This window comes from Sminthopsis crassicaudata, chromosome 3 (genome assembly GCF_048593235.1).
Source record: "Sminthopsis crassicaudata isolate SCR6 chromosome 3, ASM4859323v1, whole genome shotgun sequence".
Classification (NCBI taxonomy): Eukaryota; Metazoa; Chordata; class Mammalia; order Dasyuromorphia; family Dasyuridae; genus Sminthopsis; species Sminthopsis crassicaudata.
In genome coordinates, this window is record NC_133619.1 from 201,230,634 (window position 1) to 201,250,287 (window position 19,654).

The 19,654-nt window shown below is 36.5% G+C and overlaps 1 protein-coding gene across 2 annotated transcripts; it reads right to left on the minus strand.

Annotated features, from left to right (window-relative positions):
- Window positions 1-245: 245 nt before the first annotated feature.
- Window positions 246-7,341, minus strand: LOC141560965 (uncharacterized). 2 transcript variants are annotated; one of them, XM_074299817.1, is made up of 5 exons: window positions 7,115-7,341; window positions 6,015-6,104; window positions 5,426-5,538; window positions 4,521-4,570; window positions 246-3,874 (listed from the first exon to the last, which is right to left on the minus strand). In XM_074299817.1, exons 4-5 carry the CDS (start codon window positions 4,549-4,551, stop codon window positions 270-272), a joined length of 3,636 nt encoding a protein of 1,211 aa, XP_074155918.1. In that variant the 5' UTR covers window positions 4,552-4,570; window positions 5,426-5,538; window positions 6,015-6,104; window positions 7,115-7,341; the 3' UTR covers window positions 246-269. The 2 variants fall into 2 exon arrangements, with proteins under 2 accessions (XP_074155918.1, XP_074155919.1); XM_074299818.1 differs by having other exon boundaries at window positions 6,010-6,104; window positions 7,115-7,340.
- Between the last annotated feature and the right edge of the window lie 12,313 nt (window positions 7,342-19,654).

Consider the following 19,654-nt stretch of genomic DNA (forward strand, 5'->3'; position numbering starts at 1 on the left):
CTTATTTAAAACTGTAGTGCTAAAATACATTAGTTAAATACATTGGTTAACAGAGTGTTTGGGAAGACTAGTCAATCTGTATGGGGGAAATTGGAAGGAAGACTATGAACATTTTTCTCTCAATATGCAGGAATTCCATGCCTAGGACCCTTATTAATTCCAAAAAAATAGCAGACTCAGTATCTTTCTGTTTAACTATAAAGAATAATAACAATCACATACATTTCAAATATACAAGACAATTATTTTTGAAGAGTAAAGTTGTTTATTTAATTTGCACTCTTTTTCTTTTGAATTCTTTCTAATAAAGATTTTAAAACCTTTTCAGATTTCTTTGTCCCTTCTTCTTTGTTGGAATTTATGTGCAGTTTCCCTAAAAGTGAATTTTGGCTTCCATATAATTTTTTCCCATATGGCTGATAAGACTTGCCACGGATAAAATCAAGCCAAGTGAGTTTTGAACTAGGCTCTTGGAGAAAGGTCCTTGATTTAGAAGGGCTGAATTGTGAATGAAAAGATTTCCCAGATTTATGGTAAAAATGGCGGGAAATACTATAATCCGGATATCGGATAGTAAAAATAGATCCTGCTTCCAGTTGGGGAACTTGTAAAACAAATTTCACACTCATTTCTTCCTTGGAACCAGGCAGTAATGATGATATAGATAGCAATTGTGCTCTACAAGGATCTTTTATTTCCTGAACATGGGGACAACCATAAGGGATCCAGGAGGCACAAATTAAGCAGACTGAGTAAGTAGATGTTAGACATAAGCCATTCTCAAAATGTGAGCAATCCTTTACATTCTGCAGGAGAATTTGCTTGTAAATATCATTTTTAATTTTCTCTTGGGGGATTGACTTGATGATATTATTAACAGTTCTGTGAGTGATATTCTCACCCTCAATGGTATATGGTTTGATATATGTTAAAAACCATGGAGGTTCTCTATTTTTCCCATCTTCATTCAAGGGGTGGAGATCAGATGGAATGTTAGCGCAATTATTCATGAATGGTTGATGTTTTACCTGGTGTTTACAATCTGGCAGAGACTTAATCTGGTGATCAAGGTTCAGATGGTTCTCAATCCGACTCTTTAGCTGTGATGGAGGTGTGAGCTTATGAACTGAATTTTGTTGATGTATTTCTCTATGTTTTGAATCTAGGGAAACCTCCACCCAGGAGCAAGGTCGTTGTGGGTTCTGCTGGCTGTATTCTGCTGGAGTCACAGTCTGGGATATGGTGCTCAGTTGTATAGCCCTGTGGTTTTGATTAGGGGAAACCACTTTCCCATTGTCAAAGTATGAAGATTTTCTTGGTTTGGCGTTATCAGGTGGCAGCATGATTTTGTATGGGGAAAATGAGGAAACTTTGTCATAATTATCAGAATCCAACAAAAGTTCAACATCTTTATCCAGGCCAGAAGGAAGAATTGCTTGCTTTGAGGCATCAATTTCTGAAATAATCTTAGACTGATGTTTTGTCCTCAGTGGAATTTTATTCCCATTGTCCAAATCTGATGGATGTATGGCTTCAAAATCAGAGCTTGGAAGCAGTAGTACATCATCATCCTGACCAGTGCAATCTGATAAATTCTCATCCTGGTAGTCAGTGATCAGGGAAAGTAGAGTCCCACATTCTGGAACCTCCTCAGTTTCAGGCCTATGGTCTAGAGTTAAGATGCCCATGGAATTTTGGTCAGGTACAACTCTGGACTCATAATCCACTGAGGATTCAACATCTTCCTGGTGGTGAGAGCTTATTGTGTCCTCCTTCTGGTGTTCAGAGATAATTGGAAGTATTGTCATATGGTCAGGATCTGGTATATTCATGATATTATGATTGAAGTCAATTTGAGTATTGTTTTTATAATCCAGGTCTGCTGGTATAAACTGGTTTGGGGGATCTGCTATAGACTCAACCCAATTACAAGAAGCTGGGAGAGTCTTGGTAATCATGCCTTGGACTATTATAGTCTCATTCAGATGTTCTAGATCTGTTATATCGTCATTCTGAAAGCCAGTGTCTGATAGAGTCAGAGTCTGATTATCAGGATCTAGGAGCCCTGTGACATGGTCTAGATCAGATGTAGCCTCTTCCCTGTAAATAGAATCAAATTCAAGTTCCACATGTTGGTCTGTGTCTGATGAAGCCATGGCCCAATGATCAAGAACCTTAATAGTGGCATCATCATGTTCAGGAACTGATGAAATAGTATTAGCCTGGTGGTCAGTGTAAGGTGGAATTTGATCCTGGCAGTTAGGACTTTGTGGAGCCATAACCTTACAACAATTTGACTCCAAGGAAGCTTTGCTCCAGTGGTTTGGATCTAATGTTATCTCTATCTGAGCTTGAGCCCAATGATTGCAACCTATTAATACCTCTTCCTCAGAATCAGGAACTGATACAACTGTAAGCTCTTGGTTGGAGACAACTGGAGATGTACTCAGTTGGTGGGTATGTGGTGGAACTTCTATATCCAGTTTAGAATCTTGGAGAGATGTAGCCCAGTATTTCAGAGGAGAAAGACCCTCAGCAGAGACTGGGTTAATGCTTGGTAAAGCCTTAAGCTTATACTCAGGAACCAGCAGTGGTTTGATCTGGTTGTCTATGTATTGAATAATTGGGTGATCAGGGGCTGGTTGTGGTACTGTAGTCCAACAATTGAGGTGTGGTAAAATCATAGGCCAGTGATCAGGATCTAGTGGAGGCTTGGCCAGGTCTTCAGAATTACAAGACGGCTCTCTATTCTGTATGACCTGGGTCCAGTGATTGGGAACAATCATAGAATCTTCTATATTGCCATTGAGGTTTTGTAGAGGTATATCCTGGTGGTTATGTTGTGCTGATAGTGTAATAGTATCCCTAACTTCAAAATGAAGGCTTGGTGGATTCTCACCTGGGATATTAAGGGATTCAAAGGGTGCAAAGGTGGTAATGGTTTCCCTGTAGTTAGGGCATGGTGGTGGAGCAGGTGAGGCCCTGACCTGTTGATTGGAGCATGATGAAGCAGAAGCCTTGAAGATCCAAGAGTTGTGTTCAGGATGCTGTAACAGTGGAGTTTTTGTCTTTACAAAGTGATCAGGACATGACATTCGTGCAGTTGCCCCCTTAACCCAGTGGTCTGAGTCTGATGGTGCAGTTCCAGACCAATCAGAATACGATAATGGGGAAAATATGGCCCTGTGCCAGTGGTTAAGGTACCGCTCCAGGGAAGTTGTCATTTTAGACCGAGTTCTGGTACCTTGTGGTGCTGGAGTCTGTTGACTAGGCCGTTGTAATATTGTAGCTGTTGACTGGTAACTGTGGTTTAATGATGGTACAGCTGTGGTGTTAGGCTTGCTATCTGTACATGATTGATCCTCTGCCTGATGGTCAGAGCCTTGGGAAATCACTGGAAAATGGTCAGAATCTGATGGAGATTTTGTAAAATGTTCAGGGATGGATGGAACCTCCACATGGTGATTAGAGCTCAGTGTAAGTGCTGCTTGGTATTCAGGCTGTGGGAAAGAAGGAACAGGTACTCTGGTCCAGGAGTCAGGGCACGGTAAAGACAAAACTGTCGTTCCTATTGATGGGGTGGTGGTAGCCAGGTAGTTGCATTGGTATCTTGGCATAACACCTGCCTGTTGAAGAGCCTGTGGTAATTGAGCAGGTTCAATCCCAAGTTTGAGATTTTGGGAAGATGCAACTAAGGTTTTATGGTCAAGATGAGATGACAACTTGATCCTGCTCTGATAGTTGAGATGTGGCATTAGTGCAGACTTAGATTGGTAATCTTGAAGGCATAATGATATACTCTGGTGTGAAGAACATGGTATCAACACCTTCTTGGTTAGGTGATAGCCTTTTAGTAGAAGCTGAGGTTGATTTCCTGATAAAGAGATTGTGAGCAAGGGTAAGGAAATAAAACACACACACACAATATATATATATATATATATATATATATATATATATATATATATATATATATATATATATATATATATATATATATATAATCATGCAAGGGAATATGGTAGAGATCTGATCTTAGATTACTATTAATGTCTGATTCATGTCAAACATTTTATAGGCATCATATGATAATATTACTTTATATTTATATAAGACTTTTAATTTTTTCAGAATATTTTCAGGTATAGTATGTATAGTACACTTACCATTTGATTCTCATTCCTACCCAATAATGTATATAGGGCAGAGGTATTATCCCTATTCACAGATCAGGAAATGATCAATTCCAAGGGATTAGAATGATTTGTCCAAGATTATATTATTTTGTAAGTGGTTGAGCTGGAATTGGAAGCCAAGTCCAATTCCTAGAACAGTGCTTTCTCCACTCTTCTATGAGAACCCAGTTCTTGAAAGGGCCAAAGACATACACAGGAATAGTTTGAAATGAAAGTGAACAATTTAAAAAAGGTGAATCAATAAAGTAATAAAGAATAAGTGTAAAAACTATGGAAAGGTGTAGTTGTGGGACATTTTAGACAAATAAAAGCCAAAGATCTCACCATTTGGCAGTTTCTTTTGTCTTCTCCCCATTGATCTAATGAAAGTTTTTCTTTGGAAAAAAATATTAAGAAGTAAAACATTTTAATAAGCTAGTAAAGACTACCAGGACAATTATTATTCATACAGTTGTTAGTCCACATGCCTAAACTATATCCTTTTTTATTTTTTTTAAATCCAATGCCTATTATATCCAGCAATATGATTTGAAAAAATATTTTATTAAATATTAATAACAAGCAGGTATTCATTCATTCAAAAGCACTTTTCATACATTGTAATAATAATTGACATTTATATAATGCTTTGTTTGTGCAAAATCCTTTTTGTCATATAATTTATTTTATGTGATCCCCTCTATATCCCTAACAGGCTAGGCCAGAGAGATATTGATTTTACTAGATGTCTACATAACAATTAATTAAAATGATGACATAAGATTTGAATCTCACTGCTTCATACAATTTGAAAGTTAAAAGAACTCCACATCTATCCATTTCATTTCAATTACAGTGGGAATCCTGTCTCTAGCATAATCAACAAAAGCTTACTAAGCCTCTGTCAGAAATCCTCCAGGGAGAGAGAGACCAAGACCTTTCTAGGCAACCCATTTCATTTTCGACAGCTCTGTTTGAAAATTATATCCTGACATCAAATCTAAAATTATCTTCATAATTTTCATATGGTTCCTGATAAGGCCCTCTGAACCAAAGAGAACAATATTAAATTTCTCCATGTGAAGTGGCTCTCTCTTCTCAAGTTGGCCAGAAACTAGAATACTCAGCCCCAGATGTCACACAAGTGTTAAACTGAGTTTTAATTAAATGTTTATTTACATAAATTCTGAATGATTAAGTGTCTATATATTTTTTGAATTGTGGATAGGAAGATTAACATGCTGCCAAACCTGGAGGAATTTGTAGTGCCACTGAAATTTTGCTAGGCGACGAACGTCATGGTCACCTCTGAATAGAAACTATGCAGTTTCTCCAAGCCTTTGTACCATCTAAAAGAACTAATCTGGAGATATGGAAAGAGGATCAATCAACATAATGTTAATGTTGGTAATACTGCATAACATTCCCAATGGCAAGAGATTGTTTTTGGAAGATACTGTCAGGTATGTAAAAATCAACAATAATGAGCCCTTTTAACAGTACTATACATGGCCAAATCCCAGAGCAGTTTAACAAGCATAATCATTAAAAACAGAGGAAACATATGTAGAGCATGTGCCCTGATGGTTGCCTGCCAGGAGTGGGCTGTATACAGCTCCACTTATTCATGCTTCTTCACTGAAAGAAAGGATTCAGTGTTCTTTTCTCTTTATACCCTATTGCTGTGCTTCCTCAGGATTCTGAGATCTTAATGATGAAAATAATTTCTTTGCTTCTGACCACTTTCATTAGCCCTGGGTCAGGAAGGGCAATGCCTGTTCTTTACCAATCCACTCTAATGCCTTCTCCCTCCCATCCCTTGGGTATTGTATACTCAGCATAGCAGCAGGTTTTCTCACAGATCCATTTTCCCAGTTCAAAAGCTGCAATACCTTCTTCTCATTTCTACAATTCAGCTGTGCTGCTTCCCTGATGGATTAACATCTTCATGTTAGGAAAACTTTCATCAATGGGACTTCTATATCCCTTCCTAATCTTTATTAAAAGAAATTCTAAAGAAAGGATCTAATAAATAAACTTATGCTAAGGTTAGTTTAGTTTTCTAGAACATTTTTTTTTCTTTCCAGGAAAATTTTAACAGAAAGATACAGATGATTTCTATTAAAATAATAAAATTATAAAGATCATTTTATAGAAAAGAAAACAAACCCAGGATGATATCTCACTGTCACACAAAGTAAATTATAAAGGGAATATTTGAACTCAGGTTCTTTGACTCTTAAGCCACCGATTTCATCATGCTGCCATCCTAAATGATGAGGTTAAGGTAAGAGAGTCAGGAATCCTACTAAGGAAGAATGTGTTCCAATTGTCTAGAACTTAGTAGATACTGTTTTCTTTTTGTTTTATTTTTTACAAATACTATCTCATTTGATCCTTACAACAATCCTGGGTTACTATCATTATCTCCATTTTGCAGTTGAGGAAACTAGGGCAAATAGAATTTGAGTGATTTGCCCAAAAATAGAATTTGAGTGATTTGCCCAAGTTCACACAGTAAGAGGTCAAATTTGAAGTCAGATCTTTTTTATTTCAATCAGCACTTTATTCACTACACCATTTAGCTAAATATTGTGAAAGGTAATACACCCAGGGGTCAGGCAACTAATAAATGTCAAAATAGAATTTGACCTGAGTTCTTCCAGACTTAGAACCTCCTAGTACTCTATTTTTTAAAAATGGAATGCAATGGATTTAATTTTGAGATATTTTAGAGAATTTTGTTTTATCATTTTAGGCAATAAGGAATGAATCACATTATCATAAAACTAAGGCAGAGGAACCCTAGCTTGGATCATCTATCTATTCTCTAAATCTTACTCATAAAAAGTTTGATGACTCAAATTGCAAAACCCTCCTCATCTACCTCCTCCCTGCCCACCCACCAAGACCTAATTTAATTGCAAAATACTTCTCACCAGGAGGAGTTCAAGAGAAGCAGGAAAGATGAGGAACCTGTCTAGTCCAAATGCAAATGTCCTTAGTAGCCACAAGTTTCCCCAATAGAGGAAAACTAAGGAACCTTAGAATTTCCACTAGAAGTAAGGGAGTAAAGAATAAAAACAAAGAAAGAAAGAAAAACATAGGTACTTTTCTTGAAAAGGACTATGTCCTGGGATGCTGATCTATTTCCCAGGAACCTTTAGGAGAAATGAGCCCTGAAATGCCCTGTCCAGATAGGAAGACAAGCTGTCACTGTGACATCATAGGCCCCCATCTTTATGTCCCATTGCAGTCAGCTTATCCACCTCTTAGATGAAAGGTTTGAGGATAGTGGCATGTTGGGGACAATGTTAACGGTGCAAAGGGGACTCAAATTACCCTATCCATCCCAATTTATTCTCACTATATTAAATGTGGAATTTGCTATTCATCCTCACCAATCTACTAGCTCCCTTTCAATAGAGGACCACATATATATTTAACAGATGAAGGCAAAGCTCTTGAATCTTTAACCCCAGGATTAGTTCCTATCTCTTCTGAGGACCGTATTTGGACAAGTATCTTAATAGATAAGTGTAATCTCCCACTCTGAGGCTACTAATTGTCAGGGCCATACATACCAATTTTCCCATAATAGACATGGAGATGACTAATGTTAAAGTGCCAAACAGCCTTTCTTTATTAGTTATGTCAGGAGGAGTTAGCAGGAAGCAAGCGTGTGTGTGTGTGTGTGTGTGTGTGTGTGTGTGTGTGTGTGTGTGTGTGTGTGTATCTCTGCCTCTCTCTACTTCTCTCTGCATCCTTCTCCTGCCTATGGCAAAGCCGGCCATATATATATTTACTCTCCTCTGGGATTACCCTGTGCCTAGCTCACTCAGCACTTTGTAGGTGAATCCACAGAAGGGAGACACCTGGAGTTAGTGCTTCATCCTAAGAAAAGATCTAACACCTGTAACACACAACCTCCTGCCTCAGAGGCCAAACCTCCTCCTACCTCCTGGGTCCACCTTACCAGATGACATGGAATACATGGCAATTCTCAGAAGGAAAGTCTCTAACATACCCCCCTTTCCGCTCATAAAACTAGCTTTGATATTTAAAAATATATCTATATATAAAACAGGCTTAGAGTTAAAAAGTATAAAGATGCAATAAAGGGGATGAGAAGGGAAGTATGTTCAAGATTCATCTGTGGCAAAGGGACAAAGGTCTCATGTTCTATAACTTCTTCAGGCTGACAAGGGGCATAAGGCTGATCCTACCCAATGAGGTCCAGACTGAAGAGGGGAAATGAGTGACTTGTAGGCAGCAGCATCTGGTACCAAATGTCAAGATCAGGTCTAAGATGATTTCAGGCTGACCAAGTAGTTGGTATTTCTGGAATCCTTCTGAAATCCAGTGGCCTTTCCCATCAAGACCTGCAAGACATAAATATCCTGGCCCTCTCCAAAGTATTAAGGTTAGATCTTGCTAATGTCCTTCCTCGTCCTTTCAAAGGACCTTTGGAATTTTCTCTGACGCTTAAAGCCCTGTTTTCCAACTGTCTGCCTCTCTAACTTACATAGTACAATTGTGTCACTGGGCATGATCACGGGCAAACTTATACCCTGACCCATTATGCATTCCTGCCTTCCCATCTCTCAATAAGACTGTTGAACCTTCCCTTACATGATCTGGCAATCTTCATTTATAATCTCTCCCTCAGAGATTTTGATTGTCAGCATGCCTAATCCCTGGCCTTTAGACGTCTCCAATCACTGCCTGATCAAGCAATAGTTCTTGCTCAACAGCGCACCCGGACACAGCAGTTTAAAAGCTCAAATTTGAAAGCCACTAGAGCCAACATTCTCACATCTTTTTATCATCTTTTCAAGGCTTGTGTCCTTATCTAAGAAGGACATGGCTTTCTGGCAAGGGTGTTAGTGTTCTCACTAGTCAATTTCCAGATAAGAGGACCAGCTGCTTCTCCTTTACCTACTAACCTCTCAACAGACACCTGTAGGCAAGTCACAAAAATCAGGGAAAAGTTATATTGCTGGAAGGTAGGAGAGCTCCTTACATATTCAGATTTAACCCTATAAGTGTTAATTGCCTCTTTCAATTCCTTCAATTTCTTCCACTCCAATGAGACCCACATTTTTTTTTTCCTGGGGACTACCAAACTCGCCAAATCCTTACTTCCTGGTTCCCATCATTTGCTGCCTTCTATACTTCATACTTCTTTTCCCACTGCCTCTTCCTGTGATGTCACATTCACTTTTAGCTTGCTTTATCAATCTTAGGGTCTTGTCTCCCTTCCCATGATCAGACCAGCCAAACTCATGAGGTCCCTGAACAATTCCATCCTTATATGAAGATGAGCCAATCTTGGGGTTTCATCTCTCTTCCTATTATTGGGCCAGCTGAACTCATGAGGTCCCTGACCAATTCCATCCCTGTTCGGGTACCATTTGTAACTTCCCACTGAGATTACTGATTGCCATGACCATATATACCAATCTTCCCATAATAGACATGGAGATGAGACCAATGTTAAAGGGCCAAACAGTCTTTCTTTATTCGTTATCTCAGCAAGGGTTAGCAGGAAGCAAGAGCAAGTGTATGTATGTCTCTGCATTTCTCTCTCTGCATCCCTGAATCTCTGCTTCTCTCTGTATCCTTCTCCTGCCTATAGCAAAGCTGGCCATTTATATTTACTCTAGCCCACTCAGCACTGTGTGGGTGAATCCACAGAAGGGAAACATCTGGAGTTAATGCTGTATCCTGAGAAAAGATCTATCACCTGTAAGACACAACCTTCTGCCTCAAAGGCCAAGTCCTCTTCTACCTCTGGGTCCACCCTACCAGCTGAATGGCATACATGGCAATTTTCAGAAGGAAAGTCTCTAACAGATAAGTAAGCATTATAAATTAAGTAAAGAATTAGTTTTTTTTAAAAAAATATTGAATGGAAGCAGGAAATTGATTCCATATACGCCTTTCTTTATGTCTGAGAAACATAAAATTTATCATAGATGATAAAGGCCAGAAGGAAATATATGGTTGAGCAGTATGTCTGTCTTATCTCCACTCTTTCTGTCACTCCTTTCTTTTCCCTCCTCTTTCTCCCTTTTCCTTTCTTCCTCCCCCCCAAGCCCCTTTTTCTCAACCTTTATGCCTTCCTTTGAAAATATCATCCTGCGGGGGGCGGAGCCAAGATGGCGGAGAAGAAACACACAACTCAGTGAACGTCCTCACTCCCTCACAACCAATTAGATAAATTAAGTCTCAGAATTAGCTCAGGACTGATAGATACCATAAGGACTGGAAGCACGACTTACCAGCTGAAAAGAATCTGGAGTTTCAACAGGAAAGGTCAGTTCTCAGGGGAGGAATAAGAGAGACCAGCACAGACGGTGGGATAGTGGCACACTGCGCCCATTGCTCTGGGAAGGGCTCTGGGATCAGAGAAGCCACTGAGGTAAAGGAATCTGGCACAGGCTGTTAGCTCTTCTCTGCTAATTATTTAGCAGTTCAGAAGAGAAAGCCAAAATATTTTAAAACTCAGATTAGATTTTCCCCGATCCTGGGGGTGACTCAGCAGATCTCAGCACCAGGGGGTGTGGCCTCAGCTACCACCTGAGAATAGTTAAGAGATTGACAAGTGGGTGGATACTGCCCAAGGCAACACACACTGCCTAGTTTAGCTGGAGGGAGTGGAACTCAGCTCCAGGAAGTCCCAGAGAAGCGGAACCTTTGAACTAGGGACCGCGGTTTCTGGCAGACACTTCCAGTTTGAGCACAGGGGCTTTTCACGTCACCTGCTGCAGACATCCACGCCCCACCCGGACACATAGGCTGGGCTTTGTGCTGTCTTTACTATTCTACGCCCTCAAAGCACAGCAGTGCTAATCACCTCTGAGGCACTTCCAGGGAGGGGGTGGGGAACTCTCTCCCAGAGCTCTATCTTAGCTCAGGCACAGGAGCCGCTGCATCCATCTGGTCTGGGAGGAAGCTGGTAAAGAAGTAAATAAATAATTTCCTACCCCAGGGACAGACCCCAAAATATTTTTTAAGTATGAGCAAAAAAGCTAGAAAAACCATAGATTCCTTCTATACAGAGAAAGAGCGGGTATCCAACCCTGAGGAAGTTAACAGCAAAGAGACAGCAGATAACATCCTAGAGGGGAACAATTCCTGCCCCCCATCACATAACTCTCTCCTAGAAGACACTATTAAAAAATTGAGGGAGATTGAAGAAAAATGGGGAAAGGAAAGGGAAGCAATGATAGAGAATAACAACGTCCTGAAATTGGAGTTGGAAAAAATAAAGAATTCACAGGAGATGCAGGGAAACAAAATTTATGAATTAGAAAAGGTTAAAAAAACACAGGAAAGTAGGATTTCTGAATTGGAAAAGATAAAAAAGTCTCAAGAAAATAGAATTTCTGAATTGGAAAAAGAAAATAATTCTCAAAAAAAAAAAATTAGGGAAATGGAAAAAAATTCAATAGAGCAAAATAATTCATTTAAAAACGAAATTGGGCATTTACAAAAAGAACTAAAAACTGTGAAAGAAGAAAATAACTCCTTAAAAGTCAGGATGGAACAAATAGAAATGAATGATTCACAGAGAACCCAAGAATCAGTCAAACAAAACAAAAAAAATGAGAAGCTGGAGAACAACGTCAAATACTTACTGGGAAAATCTATAGACCTGGAAAATAGATCTAGGAGAGATAATCTGCGGATTATTGGAGTTCCAGAAAACTATGACCAAAAAAAGAGCCTAGATTCTATTTTTACAGGAAATTATCAAAGAGAACTGTCCAGAGATAATAGAAACAGAAGGGAAAGTAGATGTGGAAAGAATTCATCGAACTCCTTCTGAAATAGACCCTAAAAAAAGAACACCACGGAATATTGTGGCTAAGCTGCAGAATTACCACACAAAGGAGAAAATCCTGCAAGCAGCTAGGAAAAAACAATTTAAATACCAAGGTGCCACAATAAGGGTCACCCAAGATCTGGCTGCCTCCACATTAAAAGATAGAAGGGCCTGGAACCTGATATTCCGTAAGGCAAAAGATCAAGGACTGCAACCAAGAATGAACTACCCAGCTAAGTTTAGCATCTTTTTCCATGGAAGAAGATGGTCATTCAATGAAACAGAGGAATTCTATATGTTTCTAAGAAAAAAACCAGACTTAAACAAAAAATTTGATCTACATCCACAAGACTGAAGAGAAACAGAAAAAGGTACACAGAACCCTTGAGAACTGTAACTCTGTTGTGGGTATATAAAAAATACTCAAGGATAATTTGATTCTACTGATATACAAGAAAAAAAGGGGGGGTGTAGTAAAGGGAAGGAGGTCGGTTCAGAAAAAGGGGAAGGAGTGATAAAAAGAGGGAAACTACATCCCAGGAATTGGCATAGAAAATACACCATATCTGAGGGAACTTAGTGAGGGGGAGAATCATTGTGTGAATCTTACTCTCATCAGGAGAGGCTCAAAGAGTAAATAATTAACATATTTGTTTTTCAGAGAATTTTCTCTCACCTCATTAAAAGGGGGGAGAGGAAAAGGGAAAAGGAAAAGGAGAATAAGTGAAGGGACTTGGAGGGAGGGGGGAGGGATCCTAAAAAAAAAAAAAAAAGAGGGAGAGTTGCGCGTCACAAGGGGGGTCTGTAAATTAAATATCGGGGAGGGGGATCAGGGGGGTCAAGGGAAAAAAGCATAATCTGGGGATAATACGATGGCAGGAAATACAGAATTAGTAATTTTAACTGTAAATGTAAATGGGATGAACGATCCCATCAAACGGAGACGGATAGCAGATTGGATCAAAAAGCAGAACCCTACAATATGTTGCCTACAGGAAACACACTTAAAGCAGGGAGATACATACAGAATAAAGGTAAAAGGTTGGAACAGAGCCTATTATGCTTCAGGTAAAGCCAAAAAAGCAGGGGTAGCTATCCTTATCTCAGATCAAGCAAAAGCAGAAGTAGATCTCGTTAAAAAAGATAAGGAAGGAAACTATATCCTGCTGAAAGGTAGCATAAATAATGAAGCCATATCAATACTAAACATATATGCACCAAGTGGTATAGCATCTAACTTTCTAAAGGAAAAGTTAAGAGAACTGCAAGAAGAAATAGACAGTAAAACTATAATAGTGGGAGATCTCAACCTTGCACTCTCAGATTTAGACAAATCAAACCACAAAACAAACAAGAAAGAAATTAAAAAAGTAAATAGAATATTAGAAAAACTAGGTATGATAGACCTTTGGAGAAAACTGAATGGCAATAGGAAGGAATATACTTTCTTCTCAGCAGTTCATGGATCCTATACAAAAATTGACCATATATTAGGACATAAAGATCTAAAAATTAAATGTAGGAAGGCAGAAAAAATAAATGCCTTCTTCTCAGATCACAATGCAATAAAAGCTACATTCAGTAAAAAGTTAGGGGTAAATAGACCAAAAAGTAATTGGAAACTGAATAATCTCATCTTAAAGAATGACTGGGTGAAAGAGCAAATTATAGAAACAATTAACAATTTCACCCAAGATAATGACAATGATGAGACATCATATCAAAATCTTTGGGATGCAGCTAAAGCAGTAATAAGGGGAAATTTTATATCTTTAGAGGCTTATTTGAAGAAAATTGAGAAAGAGAAGATTAACGAATTGGGCTTACAACTTAAAAGGCTAGAAAAAGACCAAATTATAAACCCCCAACCAAAAATTAAACTTGAAATACAAAAATTAAAAGGAGAAATCAATAAAATTGAAAGTAAAAAAACTATTGAATTAATAAATAAAACCAAGAGTTGGTTTTATGAAAAAGCCAATAAAATAGATAAACCTTTGGTAAATTTGATCAAAAAAAAAGAAAGAGGAAAATCAAATTGATAGTCTTACAAATGAAAAGGGGGATCTTTCCACCAATGAAGAGGAAATTAGAGAAATAATAAGGAGTTACTTTGCCCAACTTTATTCCAATAAATTTGATAACTTAAGTGAAATGGATGACTTCCTCCAAAAATATAGGCTCCCTAGATTAACAGAGGAGGAGATCAATTGCTTAAATAGTCCCATTTCAGAAAAAGAAATAGAACAAGCTATTAATCAACTCCCCAGGAAAAAATCCCCAGGGCCAGATGGATTCACATGTGAATTCTACCAAACATTTAAAGAACAATTAGCCCCAATGTTATATAAATTATTTGAAAAAATAGGGGATGAAGGAGTCCTACCAAACTCCTTTTATGATACAGACATGGTACTGATACCTAAACCAGGTAGGTTGAAAACTGAGAAAGAAAATTATAGACCAATCTCCTTAATGAATATTGATGCTAAAATCTTAAATAAGATATTAGCAAAAAGACTTCAGAAAATCATCTCCAAGATAATACACTATGATCAAGTAGGATTTATTCCAGGAATGCAGGGCTGGTTTAATATTAGGAAAACTATTAATATAATTGACCATATTAATAATCAAATTAATAAGAACCATATGATCATCTCAATAGATGCAGAAAAAGCATTTGACAAAATCCAACATCCATTCCTACTAAAAACTCTTGAGAGTATAGGAATAAATGGACTATTCCTTAGAATAACTAGGAGCATATATTTAAGACCTTCAGTAAGCATAATATGCAATAGAAATAAACTGCAACCTTTCCCAGTAAGATCAGGAGTGAAACAAGGTTGCCCACTATCACCATTACTATTCAATATAGTACTAGAAACCCTAGCCTCGGCAATAAGAGCCGAGAAAGAGATTCAAGGAATTAGAGTAGGAAATGAGGAAATTAAACTATCACTTTTTGCAGATGACATGATGGTATACTTAGAGAACCCCAAAGACTCTGCTAAAAAGCTACTAGAAATAATTCAAAATTTCAGCAAAGTGGCAGGATACAAAATAAATCCACATAAATCCTCGGCATTTTTATATATCACTAACAAAATGCAACAGCAAGAGATACAAAGAGAAATTCCATTCCAAACAAATGTTGAGAGTATAAAATATTTGGGAATCCATCTACCAAAGAAAAGTCAGGAATTATATGAGAAAAATTACAAAACACTTGCCACAAAAATAAAATCAGATTTAAATAATTGGAAAGACATTCAGTGCTCTTGGATAGGCCGAGCGAATATAATAAAGATGACAATACTCCCCAAACTAATCTATTTATTTAGTGCTATACCAATCAGACTCCCAAGAAACTATTTCAATGACCCAGAAAAAATAACAACAAAATTCATATGGAAGAATAAAAGGTCGAGAATTGCGAGGGAACTAATGAAAAAAAACTCAGAGGAAGATGGTCTAAGTGTACCTGATCTAAAGCTATATTATATAGCAGCAGTCACCAAAACCATTTGGTATTGACTAAGAAATAGACCGGTCTATCAGTGGAACAGATTAGATACAAAGGACAAAAAAGGGTACATCTATAGCAATCTAGTCTTTGACAAACCCAAAGATACCAACATTAGGGATAAAAATTCATTATTCGGAAAAAAATGTTGGGAAAACTGGAAATTAGTATGGCAGAAATTAGATATGGATCCACACTTAACACCATATACCAAGATAAGATCAAAATGGATCCATGATTTAGGCATAAAGAGGGAGATAATAAATAGATTAGAGGAACAGAGGATAATCTACCTCTCAGACTTGTGGAGGAGGAAGGAATTTATGACCAGAGGAGAACTAGAGATCATTATTGATCACAAAATAGAAGATTTTGATTACATCAAACTAAAAAGTTTCTGTGCAAATAATACTAATGCAAACAAGATTAGAAGGGAAGTAACAAATTGGGAAAATATTTTTAAAAACAAAGGTTCTGACAAAGGTCTCATTTCCAAAATATATAGAGAACTGACCATAATTTATAAGAAACCGAACCATTCTCCAATTGATAAATGGTCAAAGGATATGAACAGACAATTCTCAGAGGAAGAAATTCAAACTATATCCACTCACATGAAAGAGTGTTCCAAATCACTACTGATCAGAGAAATGCAAATTAAGACCACTCTGAGATACCACTACACACCTGTCAGATTGGCTAAGATGACAGGAACAAATAATGATAAATGTTGGAGGGGATGTGGGGAAATTGGGACACTAATACATTGCTGGTGTAGTTGCGAAAGAATCCAGCCATTCTGGAGAGCAATCTGGAATTATGCCCAAAAAGTTATCAAACTGTGCATACCCTTTGACCCAGCAGCGCTACTACTGGGATTATATCCCAAAGAAATACTAAAGAGCGGAAAGAGTCATATATGTGCCAAAATGTTTGTGGCAGCTCTTTTTGTTGTAGCTAGAAACTGGAAGATGAATGGATGTCCATCAGTTGGAGAATGGTTGGGTAAATTGTGGTATATGAATGTTTTGGAATATTATTGCTCGGTAAGAAATGACCAGCAGGAGGAATACAGAGAGGCCTGGAGAGACTTAAATCAACTGATGCTGAGTGAAATGAGCAGAACCAGAAGATCACTGTACACTTCAACAACAATACTGTATGAGGATGTATTCTGATGGAAGTGGAAATCTTCAACATAAAGAAGATCCAACTCACTTCCAGTTGATCAATGATGGACAGAGGTAGCTACACCCAGAGAAGAAACACTGGGAAGTGAATGTAAATTGTTAGCACTAATATCTGTCTGCCCAGGTTGCATGTACCTTCGGATTCTAATGTTTATTGTGTAACAAGAAAATGATATTCACACACATGTATTGTACCTAGACTATATTGTAACACATGTAAAATGTATGAGATTGCCTTTCATCGGGGGGAGGTAATAGACGGAGGGGGGGTAATTTGGAAGAATGAATACAAGGGATAATATTATAAAAAATATATATATAATAAAAAAAATAAAATGAAATAAAATTTAAAAAATGATGGGGCTAAAAAAAAAAAAAAAAAGAAAAAAAAAAAAAGAAAATATCATCCTGCTACTCCCTGAAACTGCCCAGCAGAAACAGGAGTAGCTATGCAAGAACGAATTACAAAAGTTTCTGAACAATATTAGAGGAGGATTTCTGCTTTTTTTTAAATCTCATACAGGGTCTTAGATGAAACATCCCATTTACATTTTGTGTTCACTAGGAGCAAGAGACATAGGCAAAGTTATCTTCATGGTAATCACAATACATTATTAATAATAATATTTCCCATAGCTAGATTTTCTGGAGAATATTTATTTCTCCATTACATATCCACATTCTATGATGCTGAAAATTCTCAAACATAATTCTCAAAGCAGTAAATCCATTAGAATAAATTAACTGGTCTACTTAATGAGCCAATTAAAATAAGCCATGGTTCATGTATTCAGGGCCTAGAAAAAAAGGGATCAAGCTCATGACTAGTAGAAATTTTTGAAATTAAGCAAGAATTGGAAGTATTAAGAAAAATGAAAACTAAATAACTCTTTGGGGAAAATTAAAAGAGAAGAATTCAAACAGAATAAAAAGATTTTTAAAATGAAAGGAAAAAACAAAAATTTTATCACTACAGAGAAAACAAAAGAAAATTTTAAAAATTCCTAACAACAAACAGTGATAAAATAAATTATCTGCTATGCAGAACGTCTGGAAATATAGGCTCAATCCAACGAGTTTTCTAAACTATTGGGAAAAAACCACAGACCCAGAAGAGAGACTCTCAGAACTCAAGATTATTGACATCCCAGTGAAGTTAGAAAAACAAAAGAATCTTGATACTATATTTCAAGATATTTTTTCAAGGAAACATCCTATTAATTGGCAAAAACAAATAAACAATTAGGACAAATTGAAAAGAATACACAGGACCACCATGAGGAAAAACACAAGATTTAAAACACCTAGAAACCTCTTATTAAAAATTTAGAATTACAGTGATAAGCAAAAAAAAAAAAAAAATACTGCAGGCTTTCATGAGATGTAAAGATCATTTTCTAAAGAAGAACAGTAGAATGTTTCTAGGATTTTCAAGATAAATATGGAAAAATCACAGAAACTGGAATAAAACAATTTCTACATTAAGGTGCATGAGTCATGAGACCAGCATTATCTATCCAGAAAAACTCTGTTTTCTATGTAGAAAAAAAAAATATGGACATTGGGAAAGAAATGAACTGAAATATTTACAGAAAAATATTTATTTCAAGGAAGTCTTTAAATATCAAGAAATTGCTAAATTAAAAAAAAATCCTAAATTCATTGTGTTTGCTAATTCATTAATGATTTCAAGAAGCAATCTAATCACCTAAAAAAGCCAGGAAGGTATTTCAGGGGAAAAAAAAAAAAAAAAAAAAAAAAAAAAACAGAGGAAAAAGCAGAAGGAGAATGAAGAATAATTGGTATAATATGAAAATGAAGCTTCTATCTTTTGAAGGCCAAATCTGATTTAAAGTTACTTATCTGATTATTTATTAGTATATGGAGGAGAAACTTTGCTTAAACTGCATCTGTTAAGACTGAATTAATGATAGAAACAATAAGAACTTAAAACATTTATGTTTCCTTCATCTAACAAGTATAATACTAAATGTTAATATACCCAAGTGTCCAATAATACCCCAAAGAGTAATAAATTGAATTAAAAATTCAATGATAAGATGACCTTAGGGAAAACATTAAATCTATCATTATTTGTAATTTGTAAAGATTAAAGGAAATAGCTAATTATTTGAAAATAACTTCTAGGGAAACTGAAAAGTAGTCTGACAGGATTTCGGCATAGGCTAGCATCTCATACTATATGCTACAACAAATTTGAAATGGATATGTTACTTGTATAACAGAGATGACTATATATAAAAATATTAGAAGAAAAGTAGATCATGTATCCTTCATGACTACAAGTAGATCAACTTAATTAAATAATGAATTATAAAAGACAAAATAGATAATTATGATGACCTGAAATTGAAAATCTTTTGCACCAACAAAAGTAAAACATAGGAAGAGAACTGGGAAAAAATGTCATCAAATATCTCTAATAATGGTATGATATTCAATATATAGTGACAGCTAAAAGAAGTGTGTAAAACTAAATGCCATTTGCCAAAAGAGAAATCATTTTAAAAACTGAACAAACAATTCTCAAAAAAAATGCAAACTAATAATAACTATATGAAAAATGCAACACATTATTAATAAGAGAAATGTTTATCGTAATAATTGAGGTTTCATGTTGTAGTTAGAAAATTGATAAAGACAATAAAACAGGAATAGTCAACATTGAAGTAGTTGAAGAAATGCAGACACACTTCTGATTTGTTAATATGGTTGTGGATTGTTTTAAAAAATCTGGAAAGCAATTTGGATTTATGCCAAAAAAAAAAATGAGCAAAATCTCTGTAAACTTTGACCCAGAGATTCCATTGCTAGACATATACTTCAAGATAATTGATAAAAATATATATTATATATGTATATAATATCACAACATATTTACATTAGCAATTTGCAGGATAGTAAAGAG